General features: G+C 42.2%; 2 protein-coding genes across 5 annotated transcripts in view; one reads left to right on the top strand and one right to left on the bottom strand.

Moving 5' to 3' along the window:
- Positions 1–13,784, top strand: part of drp2 (dystrophin related protein 2) — a 203,391-nt gene extending 189,607 nt beyond the window's left edge. For all 3 annotated transcript variants that reach the window (XM_058076030.2, XM_078788607.1, XM_078788608.1), the window contains 3 exons: positions 5,258–5,375; positions 7,156–7,242; positions 10,467–13,784. In XM_058076030.2, coding sequence (XP_057932013.2) covers positions 5,258–5,375; positions 7,156–7,242; positions 10,467–10,486 — 225 coding nt within the window. In that variant the 3' untranslated portion in view covers positions 10,487–13,784. The remainder of the gene's footprint in view (positions 1–5,257; positions 5,376–7,155; positions 7,243–10,466) is intronic.
- LOC131131368 (aryl-hydrocarbon-interacting protein-like 1) overlaps positions 12,300–20,560 on the bottom strand; it is a 32,500-nt gene continuing 24,239 nt past the window's right edge. The window contains exons 7-8 of one of the 2 annotated variants that reach the window (XM_058076034.2): positions 18,517–18,658; positions 12,300–14,626 (exon numbers count right to left, since the gene is read on the bottom strand). In XM_058076034.2, the coding sequence (XP_057932017.2) occupies positions 14,250–14,626; positions 18,517–18,658 (519 nt within the window). In that variant the 3' untranslated portion in view covers positions 12,300–14,249. Of the gene's footprint in view, positions 14,627–18,516; positions 18,662–20,560 lie in introns of both variants that reach the window. The other variant, XM_058076033.2, reaches the window with a different exon arrangement.

Here is a 20,560-nt window from a genome sequence, read left to right on the forward strand (position 1 = left end):
GGGTGCCGGTGGAAATTGGGTTACTGTTGGTCAAAGGAGGAGGCGATGAAGATGTGTCCGTAAGAAGAGAGAGAGAGAGAAGAACCTAGAACCAATATCCTAGAACTTTGAATGTTGGAAGGTAGACATACTGTATGTCCAGGAGACCAGGTGCAAAGGTAGCATGTCAAGAAGCAGCTTTCAATTTGTTCTAGCATTCCCATGTAAATGGGAAGAGAAATGGTGAAGGAGTTATTCTGAAGGAGGAGTTGGTTAAGAATGTCCTGGATGTAAAAGTGTGTCTTAAATCGGTTGATGAGGCGAACATAGAAATTGAAGGTGTGGTGTTCAATGTTATCAGTGGGTATTGCTCCACAAGTAGGATGTGAGTTGGAGGAAAAAGACAAATTCTGGCTGGACCTTGATGAAATGATTCAGAGCATCCCCATTTGTGAGCAGCAGTATGGTTTGGTGCCAAAAAAGAGTACTACAGATGCAGTATTTGCTTTAAGACTGTTAATAGAGAAGTACAGAGAAGGTCGAAGGTGAACTTGTGTACAATTGTCTGCACTTCTGGGTGGTATTTGGTACAGTTAAGTTAGTGTGGGGTTAAGAGTGGTGGGGTTCATGTTCAAAATTATATCTTATCAGTTTTTGGTTCAGCCATCGATGAGGTTGTGGCTCTTATTATTCTTATTTTTCTTATAGGATTATTGGTGGATTGATGAAAAAAACGTTGGTCAATTTTATTCTTAGTTAATGATTTTTTTTATGTTTTTGTAATTAATTAATTTAATTATTTTTTTCACGGGGGTTAATTTTATCCAAATACAAATACTTTACCACCTCAACAAATACAAATACGGGCTGCCTTGCACACCCTTGGTGTGTGAATGAGAAGGACCCAATCGGAAGAGTGGAGTTACAGGGAGAAGAGATACAAAAGGTAGACAATTTTAAGTACTTGGGGCCAACAGTCCAAAACAATGGAGATTGTGAAAAAAAGGATGTGAGGAAACGTGTGAAACTGAATCAGCCCTTGCAAAAGTGACAAAAGATGTGTTATCTTTAGTTTGTGGCGCCTCATCAATATTATTATTGCTAGATTTCAGTACTGTATCAATACGGTTGATCACACAATGTTAATGGTATGCCTTAAAACGCATATTGGTGCTACTGGTACTTACGTAGGTTAGATCTAAGCTGCCCGTCCATTTGAGATGAGACTTTAAAGTTCTGGTTCTTGTTATTTTCGCCATTATTGCGGTACTTTCATCTTTTGGGCGTACACATACTTAGTATGCTTTCTACACAATGTTCTATAAATGAAGCCGCAGAATATGAAGATGGAACGGACACATTTGCCAGAGACGGAGGAAAAGAAGACGGCGACACATAGTAGTTTAATAGAAACCTCCTAAAGGTGCCGCCACCGAGGGCTGCGCTTTGACTGACGATCGTCCCAAGACCCGCGGCTGGTTTACTCTCCCAATGTCACTTCATCTATGAAATGGACTATTCTGTTATTTCAATTTATATTTCAATTTTATAGATAGTCCAAGCCCTGCTAACGGTCGCGCTCCCGCATGTGGTTATCCAGTTGGATGGAGAGAGAGATGAGCTCCTGCAGCATGTTGATCTCGTCGCGGGCGGCCAATTCGTCTTGCACACGCGAGCTGTGGCTGGTCAGACACACACTGCAGGCCTGGAGGGCTGGTGGACCTGAAGCAAGTGAGAGGTGGGCCTCTGGTGCAGCCATGAGCGATGGGCCTGTCCCGTCTGGCTAGATTATTATGTCAGGCTCTGGTGAGTGGTGTGGATTGATCCCAAGATGCAGACACAGGGACAGTTCAAAATCATTTAATAAAAACATAAAATTGTGTCCAGGGGCGACGGTGAAAACAAAAATGGCACCATGGGCAAAAAAACAGGAACTGAATTTGACGAAGGATAGAAGCTGGACAGGCTGCAGGAGTGCAGGTCGGCCGGATGGTTTGGAGCAGCGAGGCAAGCTTTAGTTGGCGAAGAGGAAGGGCTATGAAGTGCATGGTGTGAAGGCTCCACCGTGGAGAATAATTCAGCACTGGCTGATGGCAGTTGAGGAGGATAAGAAGGGAACTGATTAGAAAGAGCTGCAGGGTCCCAGTATCTCTGCCCAGCTCAGAAGGTGTCAGGGTCTGTGTCACCGAAGAGCGTGACGTCTGTATGACAAGTTGGGTACAAGAATAAACATGCTTCTTTTTTTTTCACTCAGAACTTGCACGTCATCATCGGGCAATTTTAAATTGTCCTTTTAAAAGGACAACCATCTCTGCAGCAATCCACCAATCAGGCCTGTATGGTAGAGTGGCCAGACGAAAGCCACTCCTTAGTAAAAGGAACATGGCAGCCCATCTGGAATTTGCCAAAAGCACCTGAATGACTCTCAGACCATGAGAAACAAAATTCTCTGGTCTGATGGCTTTCGTCTGGCCACTCTACCATACAGGCCTGATTGGTGGATTGCTGCAGAGATGGTTGTCCTTCTGGAAGGCCGTTCTTCCCCGATCGCTCAGTTTAGAAGGCCGGCCAGCTCTAGGAAGAGTCCTGGTGGTTCCAAACGTCTTCCATTTACAAATAATGGAGGCCACTGTGCTCATTGGGACCTTCAAAGCAGCAGAAATTTTTCTGTATCCTTCCCCAGATTTGTGCCTCAAGACAATCCTGTCTCGCAGGTCTACAGACAGTTCTTTTGACTTCATGCTTGGTGTTTGTGCTCTGACATGCACAGTCAACTGTGGGACCTTATATAGACAGTTATTATATTTCCAAATCATGTCCAATCAACTGAATTTACTGCAGGTGGACTCCAATTAAGCTGTAGAAGATCTCAAGGATGATCAGTGGAAAAAAGATGCACCTGAGCTCAATTTTGAGCTTCATGGCAAAGGTTGTGAATACTTATGTAAATGTGATTTTTTTGTTTTCTATTTTTAATAAATTCAAAAAAAGTAAAAAAAAACGTTTTCACATTGTCATAATGGAGTATTTTGTGTAGAATTTTGAGGTAAGAGATTAATTTAATTCAGTTTGGAATGAGGCTGTAACATGACAAAATGTAGAAAAAGTGAAGCGCTGTGAATACTTTCCGGATGCACTGTATGTATCAATAAAGTTGGCCACCGCGTACATCAACCTGTTTATGTTTATAGTTTGTACTGGTACAAGTCATTTTCTTATCATTGGAAGAATCCGTATACCATAACCAGTGTACCGGTATATAAAAAATTTGAGCAAGTACTAAGGTTAAGAACGGATTCATGGATGAAGGTAAGACGCTGCTTTTCCTGCTTTTCAAACCTGAGACTTTGAAATATTGGGGGAGTGATATAAAATCATTTGGTTTCAACAATGTCTCGCCTGTGATGACTCCAGAATGCAGATGAGAAGATGAGAATGATTTAAAAAAATATATATATATTAATCTGAATGAAGAAATTAGTTTGAAACAAACACAAATCAGCGGCAGGTAGGTCTTGGCAGGAAAGTAAACATGGAGGAGACGAAAGCAAACAAAAAAAGTCTAACACAGTAAAACCATGACAACCGATAATAAGGAATAAACGGGTATGACTGTCATACCAATGACATCACGTGACACAATTCTATTTTGTGAACAATGTTCTACTCGTTGGATTTCAAGGAATTTATGTAGTGTGTTGTCATCTTTAAAGGTTGCAATAACTTTTCAGAAGGATTTGGGGCAGAACCGGAGACAGGGATCTGTCAATCACAGTTACAATAATAGAAACAGCTTGTTTTATGCAGCACCGTGCATGCTGGTCCAGGATGCTGACCTCAGAAGAAGAACTCAGCTAGTTAAAAACTTATATTCAAATTCATAATTCATAATCCTTTTCTCCCTTGACTGAGATTGCAGTTCCATTTCGTCAAGAAATAGGATCTGTGAAGGATCTTTTTAGTGTGTGAAAGTCTTAGCTCTCTGTACACACCCAGTCATGAACACACACCCACTTATGAACACACACCCACTCATGAACACACACCCACTCATGAACTCACACCCAGTCATGAACACACACTCAGTCATGAACACACACACAGTCATGAACACACACCCAGTCATGAACACACACCCAATCATGAACACACACCCAGTCATGAACACACACCCAGTCATGAGCACACACCCACTCATGAACACACACCCAGTCATGAACACACACCCAGTCATGAACACACACCCAGTCATGAACACACACCCAGTCATGAACACACACCCACTCATGAACACACACCCGGTCATGAACACACACCCAGTCATGAACACACACCCAGTCATGAACACACACCCAGTCATGAACACACACCCACTCATGAACACACACCCAGTCATGAGCACACACCCACTCATGAACACACACCCACTCATGAACACACACCCAGTCATGAACACACACACAGTCATGAACACACACCCAGTCATGAACACACACCCAGTCATGAACACACACCCAGTCATGAAGGTTGCAGTTTGTATCAATGTAAGACTATCTTTTTGTTTGTTATTCTACAGCGCTTCTTAAAGGGGACCTATCATGCTAATTTTCCGGCCCTTTGTGTTGACTTGTGGACTCCTATAGATGACAAGATAACCAGCATAGAAAGTTTTCTAGATCTTCCAGAATCTGCACCTATTCCAGCTTGAATGTTTTAATTTATTCTACATACTGTGATCGTGTGCTCCTGGCTCTATAATGCTACACAGACAAGTGCTTACTTACACATAAGCACAGTCACATTCATTCATTCATTTTCTACTGCTTTTTCCTCACAAGGGTCGCGGGGGGTGCTGGAGCCTATCCCAGCTGTCTTCAGCCGAGAGGCGGGGAGCACAGTTACAACACTGATAAATTCTTACTTACAGCTTGCATTTGTGACTCTAGGTAATGTTGGAAAGGCTTTGACTTCACGACAGTTTGGCACATAGTCCAGCTTCGCCAAAACAGCTTTGGGCTCCACCCACTTCTTGTCGGTCGTTATACCTAAAGAGGTCCTTCAAACCAGAACCTCAATTTGGATTTTTCTTTTCTTTTATGACCCCAGCAACCACTGAAATCCTTAAATATGCTCAAATCGTTTCAAGGTTTGCTTTAATATGGATTATTAAGTATTTAAAGTACTCTTTTGCTGCACTCCCAATAGCTATGCAAACAACCACTTTCATATTTCATTCACTTCCATCTTGCACGGTTATTATATTCTGTGTGTTGAACAGCCCAAAGAAGATTCAGAGGCCAACGGATCTGAACCGTCAACCTTGTCGTCTCCTGTGTCTGGAGGGGGTCAACAAGGGGGTGCGACCAGCAGAGATACCACTGACACAGAAACAGCAGGTCAGTGAAGCCCAAAGGTAGAGCTGTTGTATATCAGTAGTACAGTAATGCAGTAGTAATACAGCGTGTGTGTATATCAGTAGTACAGTAATACAGCGTGTGTGTATATCAGTAGTACAGTAATACAGTGTAATACAGCGTGTGTGTATATCAGTAGTACAGTAGTAATACAGTGTGTGTGTATATCAGTATTACAGTAACAGCGATACAGCGTGTGTGTATATCAGTAGTACAGTAATACAGTAGTAATACAGCATGTGTGTATCAATTGTACAGTAATACAGTAGTAATACAGCGTGTGTGTATACTGTAGTACAGTAATACAGTAGTAATACATCGTGTGTATATCAGTAGTTCACTAATACAGTAGCAATACAGCGTGTGTGTATATCAGTAGTACAATAATGCAGTAGTAATACAGCGTGTGTGTATACCAGTAGTACAGTAATGCAGTAGTAATACAGCGTGTGTGTATATCAGTAGTACAGTAATACAGTAGTAATACAGCGTGTGTGTATACCAGTAGTACAGTAATGCAGTAGTAATACAGCGTGTGTGTATATCAGTAGTACAGTAATACAGTAGTAATACAGCGTGTGTGTATATCAGTAGTACAGTAATACAGTAGTAATACAGCGTGTGTGTATATCAGTAGTACAGTAGTAATACAGTGTGTGTGTATATCAGTATTACAGTAACAGCGATACAGCGTGTGTGTATATCAGTAGTACAGTAATACAGTAGTAATACAGCATGTGTGTATCAATTGTACAGTAATACAGTAGTAATACAGCGTGTGTGTATACTGTAGTACAGTAATACAGTAGTAATACATCGTGTGTATATCAGTAGTACACTAATACAGTAGCAATACAGCGTGTGTGTATATCAGTAGTACAATAATGCAGTAGTAATACAGCGTGTGTGTATACCAGTAGTACAGTAATGCAGTAGTAATACAGCGTGTGTGTATATCAGTAGTACAGTAATACAGTAGTAATACAGCGTGTGTGTATACCAGTAGTACAGTAATGCAGTAGTAATACAGCGTGTGTGTATATCAGTAGTACAGTAATACGGTAGTAATACAGCGTGTGTGTATATCAGTAGTACAGTAATACAGTAGTAATACAGCGTGTGTGTATATCAGTAGTACAGTAGTAATACAGTGTGTGTGTATATCAGTATTACAGTAACAGCGATACAGCGTGTGTGTATATCAGTAGTACAGTAATACAGTAGTAATACAGCATGTATGTATCAATTGTACAGTAATACAGTAGTAATACAGCGTGTGTGTATACTGTAGTACAGTAATACAGTAGTAATACATCGTGTGTATATCAGTAGTACACTAATACAGTAGTAATACAGCGTGTGTGTATATCAGTAGTACAATAATGCAGTAGTAATACAGCGTGTGTGTATACCAGTAGTACAGTAATGCAGTAGTAATACAGCGTGTGTGTATATCAGTAGTACAGTAATACAGTAGTAATACAGCGTGTGTGTATATCAGTAGTACAGTAATACAGTAGTAATACAGCGTGTGTGTATATCAGTAGTACAGTAATACAGTAGTAATACAGCATGTGTGTATATCAGTAGTACAGCAATACAGTAGTAATACAGCGTGTGTGTATATCAGTAGTACAGTAATACAGTAGTAATACAGCGTGTGTACATCAGTAGTACAGTAATACAGTAGTAATGCAGCGTGTGTACATCAGTAGTACGGTAATACAGTAGTAATACAGTAGTAATACAGCGTGTCTGATAGGTGACGACATGGAGTATGAGCAGGACACAGTGCTGCAGCTCCAGGAGGTCATCGAGCAGCTGAGAAATGTCTTCCCATCTGAACCAGGTCAGTCCCACGCGAGCCCATGAACCTCTTAGCACCCCCAGTCCTGAGTGTCAAAAGGAGTGAAATGAAGGCATCGGACTGTAAAGAGAGTGTCGGGCTTTGCAAAGTGCCATTTAAAAAGACAATTTCCACAAGCAGCCACAAAGGAAGGACAATTACTGACGGCTTGCTTGGTGAGACCATACGTACATCAGGGGTGCTCACACTTTTTCAGCATGCGAGCTACTTTTAAAATGACCGAGTCACAATGATCTACCCACTACAAAAATGCAAAACATCTATTCATTTTCAAATGTATTGAGAATTATTTGTACGTACAATACATACGAGACTTGTTGCGTCCCTATACCCCCTCTCGGAGGCTGAGATCGTTAGATCAAAATTTACTCATGGTCCCTCGTAGTCGTTTTAGGACCCGAGGAAACCTATCTTTTCAGGTTGTTGCGCCGAGGCTCTGGAATGACCTTCCACCCTCCCTACGTTCGCTTGACTCTGTCGATGCATTTAAGAGTAACCTTAAAACTCACTTGTTTTTGCAGGCATACCCAGCTCAGTAGATTTAGGGTACTATGACCATCATATATTTATGTCTATTTTATTGTATACTGTTATGTACTGTTATGTTTATGTACTGTTTTATGTCTATTTTTATTGTACATTGTTTTATTGTATTTTTTATGTGTATTTTAACCCTGTGTTTTGCCTTTTGTGAAGCACTTTGTGACTTCTGTCTGAGAAAGGTGCTATATAATTAAAACTTACTTACTTACTTACTTACTTACTTACTTACAATGTATGTTGATGTACCTTACATAACCAAATGAGCCAATATTGCAAAACACACATAATTAACTATTAACATTTTTTGTAATTACCTGAGTTTACTTTGATGACTTGCACTGAATTGAATCAGCCAGGGATGCATAGTCCGGACAGTAGCTGCTGATAGCCAGGTTAGCCAGGCAAACGCACTTCGAAAAAGACATTGTGAAAAAAAAAGTCCACCTCCCATTCCGTATGGAAGTGATATGTTTTTGCCTTTTTACTTGGTCCAGCTACTTCACTCATTTTAGTGACCATAAACTTTAGCGAGGGCTTAAAATCTGACGCAATTGGCCGACTAGCTTAGCACTTTGCATCGTTGTTTACGCATGAGCGGTGACCTAAAAGTCAAAATTCAGTTGTCATCTGACTGGTTGTCCTGTATGTCAATCAAGTAACGGGGATGGATGATAGGCTGACATCGTAAGTTCTGCTGCACTTAGAGACGTTGTTTGATTTGATTGGTCACACGAAGGGCAACATTCAGTTGTCATCTGAATGGCTGCCCTGTATGTCAATCAAGTGACGGCATTGATGCTAGGATGATATTTTTTTAATGTCACGCCGCGATCGACCAGCGATCGACCAGTACCGCCTCCGCGATCGACCGGTAGATCGCGATCGACTTAATGAGCACCCCTGCCATACATCAAGTCTCCTGCAATCCTAATTCTAATTCCTAATTCTTGTTTTTTCTTGCTTATTTCAGGCACCATGTCACACATTTAGCATACATGGGCCAAAGGGTACTTAGTATCGAATGACCAGCATATTTATTTAGTAACCTATGTACGTATCTATTTTGTTACTATATCCTGACTGAAGTATTTCACCACCCCTTCATTCCTTTATTCGTTTAATGATTTTTTTTTTATTTAAAGACCAATGTTGTAATATATTAAGCCTATTTATTTATTTTATTCTTTTTCCATGCCACTTATCCTCATTAATCTGCATTAATTAGCATTATGGCGTCACCAGGGTCAGAAATGGTCAGTGGGTTCTCTTTACCCAACAAGATCATCAAAACGTCTGATTCTCTTTACTCTTCCTCACCTCTCAGCAAACACAGGCATCATCATCATCATTATTTACAGCGGGATATTGAACACCACAGCTGCTTTCTTTCCTATTAGAAGCGTATTCCCCGGCAGGTGTGGCTGCTTCCGCGGTGTGAATCCCCTTTCTGCGACCCAGAACACGGTGAAGCTCCAAAATGTTCTGCTCTGTAGAAAAAAAAACATCCTGACTGGTTTTTCTTTATTCTTGTAACGTTGGAAACTCGGCAGGGTCATTTTTGAACTGTAAAAGTGACCACTGCAGAGATGACTGGAGTTATGTGTGTCGTTTGTATGCTGAAAAAGTATGTGTGAGAGAATCATTTCCAAAAGGGGGGCGCTGCAAAAAACATTTGGGAATCACTGCTGATTGACTGTAGTCAATGCGTCATGTGATGTTGGTGTAAATGAAACATTTTGGGTGTTTAAGGGGGCTAATTGATTGAGGCAGGTGCTGAATAAGACTAAGAAGTGTTGGCCAGAGAAAGGCCTGTATGGGGCTCAAAGAGCACAGTGATAGACCATAGACCATAGACCATAGACCATAGACCATAGACCATAGACCAGATAGCAGCAGTTAGCAGGGAGTAGGTGGGCACAACCACTTCCACGCAGGGACTCCAACACAAAGCTGAAGTGGTTCGCCGTTTGCAGGTAAAGACGGCAGCGGAGACAGAGCGGGTCTAGCAATATGTACCGGCGGGGGCCCCCGGAAGAACTGAAGCTGCTGCGTTAATCCACGTGGAAGTGAGTAGTGGTAGCTGCCAGGTGGAAGCATTTATGTAACCTTTGACCTTTTACTTTATTGAATTATATTTGATTTCATCTGCAGCATCATGAAATGAAAGGATTATATTAAATAAATAAAAGTTGTGTACAATATAAGTTGATCAAAAAACAAATACATTTGCTGAATGAAGTATATACAATTATTTCATATTATTATTACTTATATTGGTGTGAAATAGTTACTAAAAATGACATCTTTAAATCAATACATTACTTGAATACAACTGTTAGCATGTTAGCCACAGTCAGCCGATCGGGAAGACCTGGGTTCGATTTTCTGGGTGTCTCTGTGGCGTCTCCATGGGGATGAATGTGAAGTGTGAATGGTTGTTTGTCTATATGTGCCCTGTGATTGGCTGGCCACCAGTCCAGGGTGGACCCCGCCTCTCACCCGTAGACAGCTGGGATAGGCTCCAGCACCCCTGCGACCCTCGTGAGGATAAGCGGTAGAAAATGAATGAATGAAGACCACATGCTGCTCAGTGAAAGCATACTACACCAAGTCTAATTCTTGATTCTAATTTTCCCTCTCGCTTTCTTCTTTGCTCATTTCAGGCACCATGTCCCACATCTAGCTTAAATAGGACCAAAGGGTGCACCGGTGCTGCTTGGCCCAGCCCATTCAGCTCCACCAGCCACTGTGACCGCTGCAGCAGCTAAATCCTCGACTGGATCTCGTCTCTGCACAGAGAAGCCTTTTTATCATGCAAACTGCATAAGGCTGCTGGGCCTCCGCTCGGTGTGGGCCAATGGGCCAGCCAGAGTACAACTTGTGTCAGCCGAGTGAAGGGAAGACACGATCATGGTCATCAGTCGTCCTTTGAAGATTTATACATCACTGCACAAATAGTGGACCTTCAGAAAGCGATGTCGGACTCTCATGTTTTGGTGGCGTGCCACCGCCCGCTTATTTACGCTGTGAGAGTGACACATCATCAGTTAAATCCATAATGTAAGACAGCCAAAGTGCCCCCGAGCTCAGCGCCGCTGTTTGCACACACTGTGTTCTGCTAATCCTCTCAAATTGTTTGCCGCTGTCATTCCCTTACCGATCCCATTCCGCCCATACACACACACATTCTCCCCTGCTTGTCCTTTTTTGTCGTATGATCTTTCGTACCAACAATCAATGAAGCCAATCGCAGATTATACAAATGACATTCACAGTCAATTATTTCAGAACTTCCTGGTAATCTCATTTCACTACAAGTTTCCACCAAGCAGCACACTTCTGTCCAAATTGGAACAAAAATGGTGACCCTGTTTCAGCTTAAGTGATCAACCAGATGTCATTGCAGCAAACAAATATGGAGTAAAGGAAAGACACAGAATGCATGATGAACTACACTTGGTACCCAAACTTTATTCAACTAATACCGTCATACAGACTCTGGCTTTTTAGTCATGTTTCTTCTCGGTTCTACACGCCAAGGTACCCTTGATTATTATTATTTTTTATTACAGAGTGAAATATAGTATCGATAATATTGATTAATAATATTATTTAACTTGTTTATTTATGTGTCTGCTTATTTATTCATGATGTGTCTATCAATGTAGTAATTTCATGACCATTATTCATTAATATATATATTTGGTTCATGTTTTTTTTATCGTTATCTTAATCTTTTTATTTTATTTGATTATCACAGGCGACTGTATTCCCAGGTCAATTCCAGACACATCACTATGTGACTAAGCTCCTGCTGCTCCATTCAAATTTGGAAAGAGTACAGTACATATAGTACGTCTAGTATATTCCATTGTTATTGTGCTGGTGGTTGCCTAAAACGTTCGAGGATGCCCTATTTTGGGGTTGACTATTGATGGAAGGAGGTTGCAGCGCACGTGCAGCACAGCGAGCATTTATGTGCATACATACTGTATACATACATACATATACGTACATACATACATACATACAAATAAGCATTTGCCTGTGCTGCTCAGAGGGACTCTTTGAGCTCTTAGAGAGAACGTTTGTTGCCAGGGGGGCTGACAGGCGTGATGCACTTTGATGGGCTTGTCAGTGCAGTGTCGTAAGTTTGATTTCATTACACAACAAAAAACATAAAATCGAGAATTTTGACCCCTTTAAAATGCCACTGTGACCCTCATTCATTCGCTGCATTGGCATCAACCTGCCCAGCTGTGCCAGCTGTGTTAGAGTTGCTTGGCAACGCTCCCGAAGGATGCAGCTGCACAGGTTTGTGAGCAGTAAAGGCGATGCTCATCATACGTATGCATGACCAGCCTTAAGGAGAAGGCAACGACAGCACTTTAGCTGCTAAAGGCCGACTCCACTCTTCCGCTCTCATCATCATCGTTTTCCATGCTGCCATCACTTTGCTTCACTAGTAGGAGTTAATAAACAAACAGAAGAACGTGTTTATTAGTGGATGATTTATTCATATTATATATATATATAAGGTAGGTAGGTATGTACCTATCTACCTATAAATTCCATGGAGAGTAAGTGAGATGAAAAAGAAAGAAGATGTTCACATCAAACATGTTTGAAGTTCAAATGTAAAACATCATTATTGGATAAATTGTTTAATTACTTCACAATATCTACATACAAAATGTGTAATTATAGTACATCTAATTTATATAGTAGCACTTTTCTAGGTTATTTTTAAAATCTTGTTTATTCATTCATTCATTTTCTACCGCTTTTTCCTCACAAGGGTCGCGGGGGTGCTGGAGCCTATCCCAGCCGTCTTTGGGCGAGAGGTGGGGTACACCCTGGACTGGTCGCCAGCCAATCACAGGGCACAAATAGACAAACAACCATTCACACTCACATTCATACCTATGGACAATTTGGAGTCACCAATTAACCTAGCATGTTTTTGGAATGTGGGAGGAAACCGGAGTACCCGGAGAAAACCCACGCATGCACGGGGAGAACATGCAAACTCCACACAGAGATGCCCGAGGGTGGAATTGAACCCTGGTCTCCTAGCTGTGAGGTCTGCACGCTAACCACTAGACCTCTTGTTTATCTTTAGCAAAACTGACAATACCACCATAAAGTATTGTCTTTTTATAGATGGAATTCTGTTGGAAGGCAGTTGGTAATAGAGTACATTGTTTTAATATTCATTTAATTAAATTACCATTACAATACTAATTTTACTATTTATTCAATAAAATAATAAATGGAAAATGAACAAACTAAATGTGATTTTTGTGTGAAATCCTACTAAATTCTCATGAGAACATAAAAATAAAAAAAATGTATATACTTCAATAACTACAGATAGTGACAAAACATCTTAAACATTGTGGAAATGCTACAGAAAGTCTATTTCTTTAGATTATTATAGTTGTTTTGCCATAAGTAAGTTTAGGGTGATTAATATTTGATAACATTAATTAGTCCAATGCTGTTAACCAATTAAATAAATATATTTGTTAAATGACGAATGATGAATGGAGTACATGCAGTAATATATATACTGTATATATATATATAGTTATATATTATATAGTTTTATATATATATAATTCTAATTATGGTGCATTTTGATATTAAGTCCGAATAAATTATTCACACATGCTAACCCAACGTACTAAAAGCTATGTTTATGTTTTGTTCGGATTCTTTACATGACCAAACAGGCAATCTCTTGTTCGATCTTAAAAGTGCACCCGAGATATTTTTCATGTGTTTTTATTGTTCCATGGTAACAATATACCTCATGAATCATTTCCACGTGTTCGTTTGATGGCTTGAACTTTTCACTCTTAATACGTCTTTGAATATGTCCAAACACTTTCAACTTGTAAACACAAAAGCAAGCGGTGGCTGAATGGCGGCTTTCTACTCCGTGTATACAAATAAAAACTTTCTATTTGTCTTCCTATGTGTGTCTTGTGTTGTTGGGCAGTAGAAGGATGACTTCTAATGACTCTGTGTTTATATTTGGGTGAGCTTGTTGTGGAATCAACACGCTCACTTTATTGCTATCCCCTGACTGACACCACGTCCTGTTTAGTTCTCCCGGTATCAAGGGATTAGAATTTGACCTTCCTTGTGGACTTATTTGTTCTTAATGTATTTTTTTCCTCTCTGTCCCCTCTTAAACCATGAGGTAGCCAGTGAAATTCTGGCCACATTTCAGCAGCCTGTCCCCTCTCAAAAACCATCTCGGCAAGGGTTATTGTTGTATTTTGTCATTGTCTGTCCCATCTCAAGCCATATCTTAGAACAAGTTATCAGCAGTTGTTGCCTTGTATTTTTTCCCCTCCAACTAAGCTAAACCAAGAATTATCACATGTTCTACTGCCTTGTTTTATGTCCTTGATTGCCATTTGACCTTTTCTGCCACTTTATTTTATGCTTATTTCACTGGATTCTCCATCAGTGGCCTGATCGTGCCTTTCTTCTTCCAAACCACCATTATCTGCTGGAGGGTCAACTACATTATCATCATCATCGCCTGCTTGATCTTTACTGCCCTGCAAACGTTCATCTTTGTGACATCCCTTTCGAGTCCCCCACTTCTCCTGAGTGGCATCCCAATAGGTCTTGTTCTGGTGGGCGTGCATGCTGCGGACGTTCTCCCCCAACTTCTTCAGCTCCTGGCGGACAAAAGACTTGAACGTGGGCTCTTGCTTCTCTACAGCAGCCAAGTCCCGCCGAGCTTCCTCCTCGTTGCACAAGGCGGCGTGTGCCCGGGCCCGTTGGTACACCGCCTTGAAGTGACCTGCACAGACAAGCACAGACGTTCAGTGTTTTTGAGCTTTAAAATGCTAAATTACAAGAAATTTGAATATGTACAATACAGTCGTCCCTTGTTTATCTTGATTAATTTGTTCCAGACCCGACCACAATAAGTGAATATTCGCAAAGTAGTATTGAATATTAAAGGAAACCTATTATGCTTGTTCCCGTTTTCTGACCTATAAGTGTTGTTAGAATATTATCATTATCAATATTTTTGTATTATCATGTTAAATGGTGTCAAAGTTTCAGATGATGAGGTTTAGGCACTTGGAAGTTTGGGATGGCTCTGAATGCTCTGTTTCAGAGAGAACACCATGGTGTCACAAGGAGCCGGGCTTCTTTACATGGGCCAGATACGCTCAAGGACTGCCCTCCCCACAGCTCTGCTTTGCGCTCTTTTCGGTTGTTGTCTATGGCTCCCAGGAAATCTTTCTACGGGGAGAAGTGGAGTTAATTAATAGAAAGAAAGTGGAGTTCGGCAGTAGTCCAGAAGCTCTTGGGAACACTAGGGAGTGTGACTGTGATGGAAAAGAGAATCCCTGGGTCCCTTTAAGACACCGCCATGCTCAACCAATGGCCAATGTGGCGTGTGCCTGAGGAGCAAGCGCATCATTCAGGGTCTCACAGAAAGTCCCATTTCTTAAAAAACTCATGGCAAAATGCGTATTTTCCCCATTTGCGTGTTAAAAAAATACTTCAGCATTGCAAAGGTAGCCACAATAAAGAGGCTGAAGAGCTACATGCGGCTGTGGAGATCTTGCTGACCCCTACACTAAACCAAGTTGCTAGTTTAAATGTATAAGTACTTTTATCCCCATTTTGGTGCGCCATAGGAGGGCTATCACATTTGTTATGTTGACGCCATCCTGGTCATGTTATTCAAGGTGCAAACAGTTATATTATTACATATTATTACACTATACTCCTATGGTTGGGTTAGGATGCCCGAGGGAGGGGCAAGGGAGTATATAAAGTATAGGTCTCGCTCCAAACGAGGAGAACATGAAAGGTGATGTTGGGGGGAACCACTTGAGTAGAAGTTTGTGGGAGTAGATGTATTTGTTGGTTGGTTAGGTGGAAGAGTATTTAAAGTGAAGGTCTGTCTCCAATCGAGGAAATAGTAGTTTGTGAGTAGACGTTGGCCGTAAAAGTGTTACAGCGTTGCAATGTCGGTAACGTGGGCTTGCATTTTTGTTTTCTTCGATATTCTTTTACTTCTATTGTACTTCTGAGCCGTCATATTTTTGTAACATTTTTTTTCTTTCTTGAGTGAACCCCACTGTAATCGAAGATGTGCGTCCACGGAAGTGGGGGCTACAATGCTCACCAGTGGGAAGTCCCGCAAGAAATGTGTAATGACCACATTTCCACTACCGAGCTGTGCGAAGATCTGCAGTTAATAAATGCCCCGCCCTCACATTCGGCTTCTGAGCTACAGGGCACCAGTAATGCCTCTGACAAAGGGTGTTGACAATGGCAGTGTTTGAATTCAGGGTCTGCATCCTGCTAGGCCAGTTGCCTACCCGGTCTACAAAGGCCAGACATTAGTAGGCTCCTCCTCCAGCCATGAACCAGCCTTGTGAATTCATATAGTCTAACCTTCCCCACACTTCCTGGATGTGTCATCTGGTCTCATGTTTACCCTGACGTCACGACAGAGTATCTGCTTACAGTAAAGTAAGTCTGCTTACACAAATAAGTCAACGCTTACAATTTACAAACAAATGAATACTTACAGTACACAATACACAATACAATACACTTACTATACTTATGCTTGCACACTGAGCTTCTCCTGAGCACCACTGCACCAGCCAGTAGCTTCTGAGCTGGCAGTAAGTCCTAAACACTTTTCAATTAGCTCTCCAAAGGCTTTATCAACTCCCACAATACCCACAAAACTAGAAAGTGGGGTTTGTAGTTGGTAGCGCTGTGACCAATCAGCATTGGGGCAGGTTCTCATTGTCCCTCATCCACAAATTCAAAGAACAAGGGCTTGTAGCTGCAGTATCAGCATCTAGTAAAGTCAATACTGGATGCTTAGCCAATATGACTTTAGGCCAAGTGAAAAGGCATCAACCAAGCCAGCAGGCCCGGATCATGTTCACCCCCGGTTCTCGGTTCTTGGTGCTGCTCAGCTGACTGGGATCCTGCACTTTGTCTTCAACCTGAATCTAAAGCTGGAAAAGATACCAGTACTTTGGAAAACATCATGCATAGTTCCAGTGCCTAAGAAGTCCCAACTGGCCTCAATGACTTCAGACCGGTTGCCTTGACGTCACACATCATGAAGGTCCTAGAGAGGCTCGTGCTGACTCAGGTGAGACCTCTGGTGGCTCCTTCCCCGGACGTTCTACAGTTTGCATATCAACCTCATGTTGGTGTGGATGATGCTGTCATCTACCTGCTGCATCATGTTCACTCTCACCTGGATGGTGGGAAAGGGCACTTTGAGGATCATGTTCTTTGATTTTTACATGGCTTTGAGACCATCAAGCCCTTTCTACTGCTCAGGACGGGTGGCATCTTATCCATTGTGTCCTGGATTACAGATGACTTGTCTGACAGACAGCCAATTTGTGCGGCTGTGGAGCTCCCCATCTGATAATGTAGCGGAAGGGCACCGCAGGGGACTGTCCTGTCTCCATTTATGATTACCTCTGATTTCCAGCACAGCTCTGGGTCTTGCCACCTGCAGAAATTCTCCGATGACTGCAGTGGTTGGGTGTATCAGAGGTGGACAGGAGGTGGAGTACGGGCCAGTGATTGTTGACTTTGTAGAGTGGTCCCAGGCAAACCACCTGCTCCTGAATGTGGACATGACCAAGGAGCTGGTGATCGATTGCAGGAAGACGTTGACTCCATTCAGGGCTGGGTAGTGGACCGATCAAGTACTTCGAAGTCTACATGAAATGCAGACTGGGCTGGAAGGACAACAGCCGTACTGTCTAAGGGCATGGGCGGACTGTACTTCCCGTGGAAGCTGAGGTACTTCAATGTGTGCAGCAAGCTGTGGAGATCTTCTACCAGTTTGTGGTTGTCAGACCCTGTACTTTGCTGTGGTTTATTGGGGGACACCAGCACAAAGGACATAAATCGGATGGACAAACTGATCCGGAAAGCCGAACAAATATTTGGCACTCAGTTGGAGGCGCTTGTAACAGTAAAAAGAAAACACTGGACAAATTGCTCTTGATCAAGGACAAGGACTAGGTACGTTCGCTCCGCTGTGATTGGTCACACTCCCATGCACTCCCAAGGACTTCCGGATACATAAGGAAGCCTGGATCACATTGACGTCTGTAGAACCCCACTATCTCATGTTTTGGCATCGCTTAACAAGAAAATACAGCATTATAACAACATTTACAGGTCATAAAAGTGGAAAAAGCAGCATAGGTCCCCTTTAAATGGTTTCTGATAGTCATTCCTTCATTTTCTACTGCTTATCCTTATCATATTTGTTTCAGCATGGACAAGCCAAAGTCTCCATATTTGTCGGTCAGTTAACTAATTAAAAAGCACAAATTATTACATTACCTGCTCAGGCTTTTTGTTGGATGTAAGTCACTTGACATTGTACAACATTGCGTAGAGGTGGTTGCCAGGGGAACAAAAGAATTTATTTGTCTATTTGTGAGTGCTGACGATGGGTTTGTATAAACACTGAGATCAAGCTGCTACTACTACTACTACTGTGGCATAAAAGCAGACACAATCTGCGGGCTTAGTAAGACATCATCATATTTAAACTGGAAAAAGGAATGTACATCAGAGAAGAAAAACAAATACTTAAAAAAAAGATGTTCTTAAAACCATTTGTCTATCAAAAGACAACCTCCTGCCCACACAGTGAGTCTTCCATTATACCTTGATGATGTTCCAACAGTTTGTCAGTGAGCTGCACCACTTGCTGGTATTGTTTCAGCTCCAGCATGCACTGACTCAGGTTGAGCGTCAGAGGCAGGCGCACTTTTTCCAATGAGTCCCAGTCCTCATGGCCATCATTCACCTGCTTGGGGACACAGAAACAACACAGAAGGAGATGATGAAATAAGAATAAAGATTTAAGAGCCAGGGTAGATTGGATTGTGATGTCTGAGAGACTACATGGAGAGAGGAGGTGTGGTTGTGTGATAATGATGAAGAAGAGGAAAGGAGCAATGACTGTGACTGTCATATGTATGTGGACAGTTGCTATTTTTGGATCTTACCACCATGCAAAAAGACACATATGTCAAACATTATGTGAAGGGGGCACATAAGATACAGTAACTATAAATGCAAGGCCAAAGGTGGCCACAAAATACTGCCAATACCGCCAATACTGTCGCTATGTAATAAATTAATGACACCTGAATCCCCCAGGGGCTTCCTGAGCCTGAACTTTTTCCCCCGCAAATAAATCAATGTTATATATATATATATATATATATATATATATATATGTGTGTGTGTGTGTGTGTATATATATATATATATATATATATGTGTGTATATATTGTGCTGGGAAAGGACTGCCCTGAAATGTTGCGTCAGGTGTTCAGCAGCCTATGCCAGGCTAACCTGAAGCTGAAGCCCTCCAAATATTGCCTTTTCCTACTAGACGTGAGGTTCTGGCGGTAGTGGAGTTCACTTCCAATTTTCGGCAATATTTGCTGGGGCGACCTTTGCAGCCTGCGTTGGTTAACGAAGTTTAAAGAAGTTGGCGCAGTGGTTAGAAAACCTAGTGGAGTGACTCCGTACTCCCAGTGCTATCATCCAGGTAAGCACCAACAAAATGCAGATGCTCTCTCTAGAAGGCCTTGCCAGGCGTCTTGTCCTTGTAACATCCATGAACCCCATGTCGTTGACGAACGTCAGGATAAGGCCGTGCAGTGTAGTTTAAAAGGTTGTAGGAGATAACGATGACCAACAGTCCCTCCAAACAAACACCACATCGTTTCTTCCCCTTTGCAATAACGATTATGACCAGGCATGCCCTTTTGCGGTTGCGGAAGTATTATTCCCCCGAGGGGATGGAGTTCCAACCTCAGAGTCTGTTAACTTACGCATTGCGCAACACCATCATGGGGCAAGTGCATGACGGACCTGTGGGAAGGAATTTCGGGGCGGATAACACTCGCCAGGCTTCAGGACATATTTTACTGGTACAACATGAAGGACGATGTCACTGTGTGGTGTCGCACTTGTACCAACTGTGCCGCTCAGACCCCTCAAGCTTTCATGGGGATAAGGTGAAGGTGGCCGATAGTGGAACGGGTGGCCGTTGACCTAATGGGCGCACTAAATGAGACAGAGTGCCACAACCGCTACATACTGGTAGTACAAGATTACTTCAGTAACTGGGTGGAGGCCGACCCTCTCCCTGATGAGCAAGCAGTAACTACGGTACAGTGCTCCTCACAGCCTGCATAGTGACCAGGGAGCCAACTTCGAGTCAGCGGTATTCCAGAAGATGTGTGAACTGCTGGGAATTGACAAGACACGCATTATGTAATTTCATCTCCAGTCAGATGGTCAAGTAGAGCGTTTTAATGCTACCCTGCAGAAAACATTGGCCGCCACTGTGGAGCGCTGCCATTGGGACTGGGTCTTGATGATTCCCTATGCAGTCCCGGTATACCGTGCCACAGGCCTCACCCCAAATATGATGCTCCTTGGAAAAGAAATAACTGAACCAATTGATTTGGTTGTTGGATTGCCCCCAGACAGCGAGAATGGTGACACCCCTCCAGAGTATGTCGTGCAAGTCAGGGAGCGCTTGGAGCTTGCTCACCGACTGGCGGGAGGCACTTGGAGATCTGTCGGACGAGTTAAACGGCAGTACGACAAGAACATCTGCCAAGCCCAATACAAAATCGCTGATGCGGTTTGGTATCTGATAAATATTATTCACGAACAACACCTGGTC

Source organism: Doryrhamphus excisus, linkage group LG23, assembly GCF_037039965.1.
Source record: "Doryrhamphus excisus strain RoL-2023G ecotype Guam linkage group LG23, RoL_Dexc_Guam_v1.1, whole genome shotgun sequence".
Lineage (NCBI taxonomy): Eukaryota > Metazoa > Chordata > Actinopteri > Syngnathiformes > Syngnathidae > Doryrhamphus > Doryrhamphus excisus.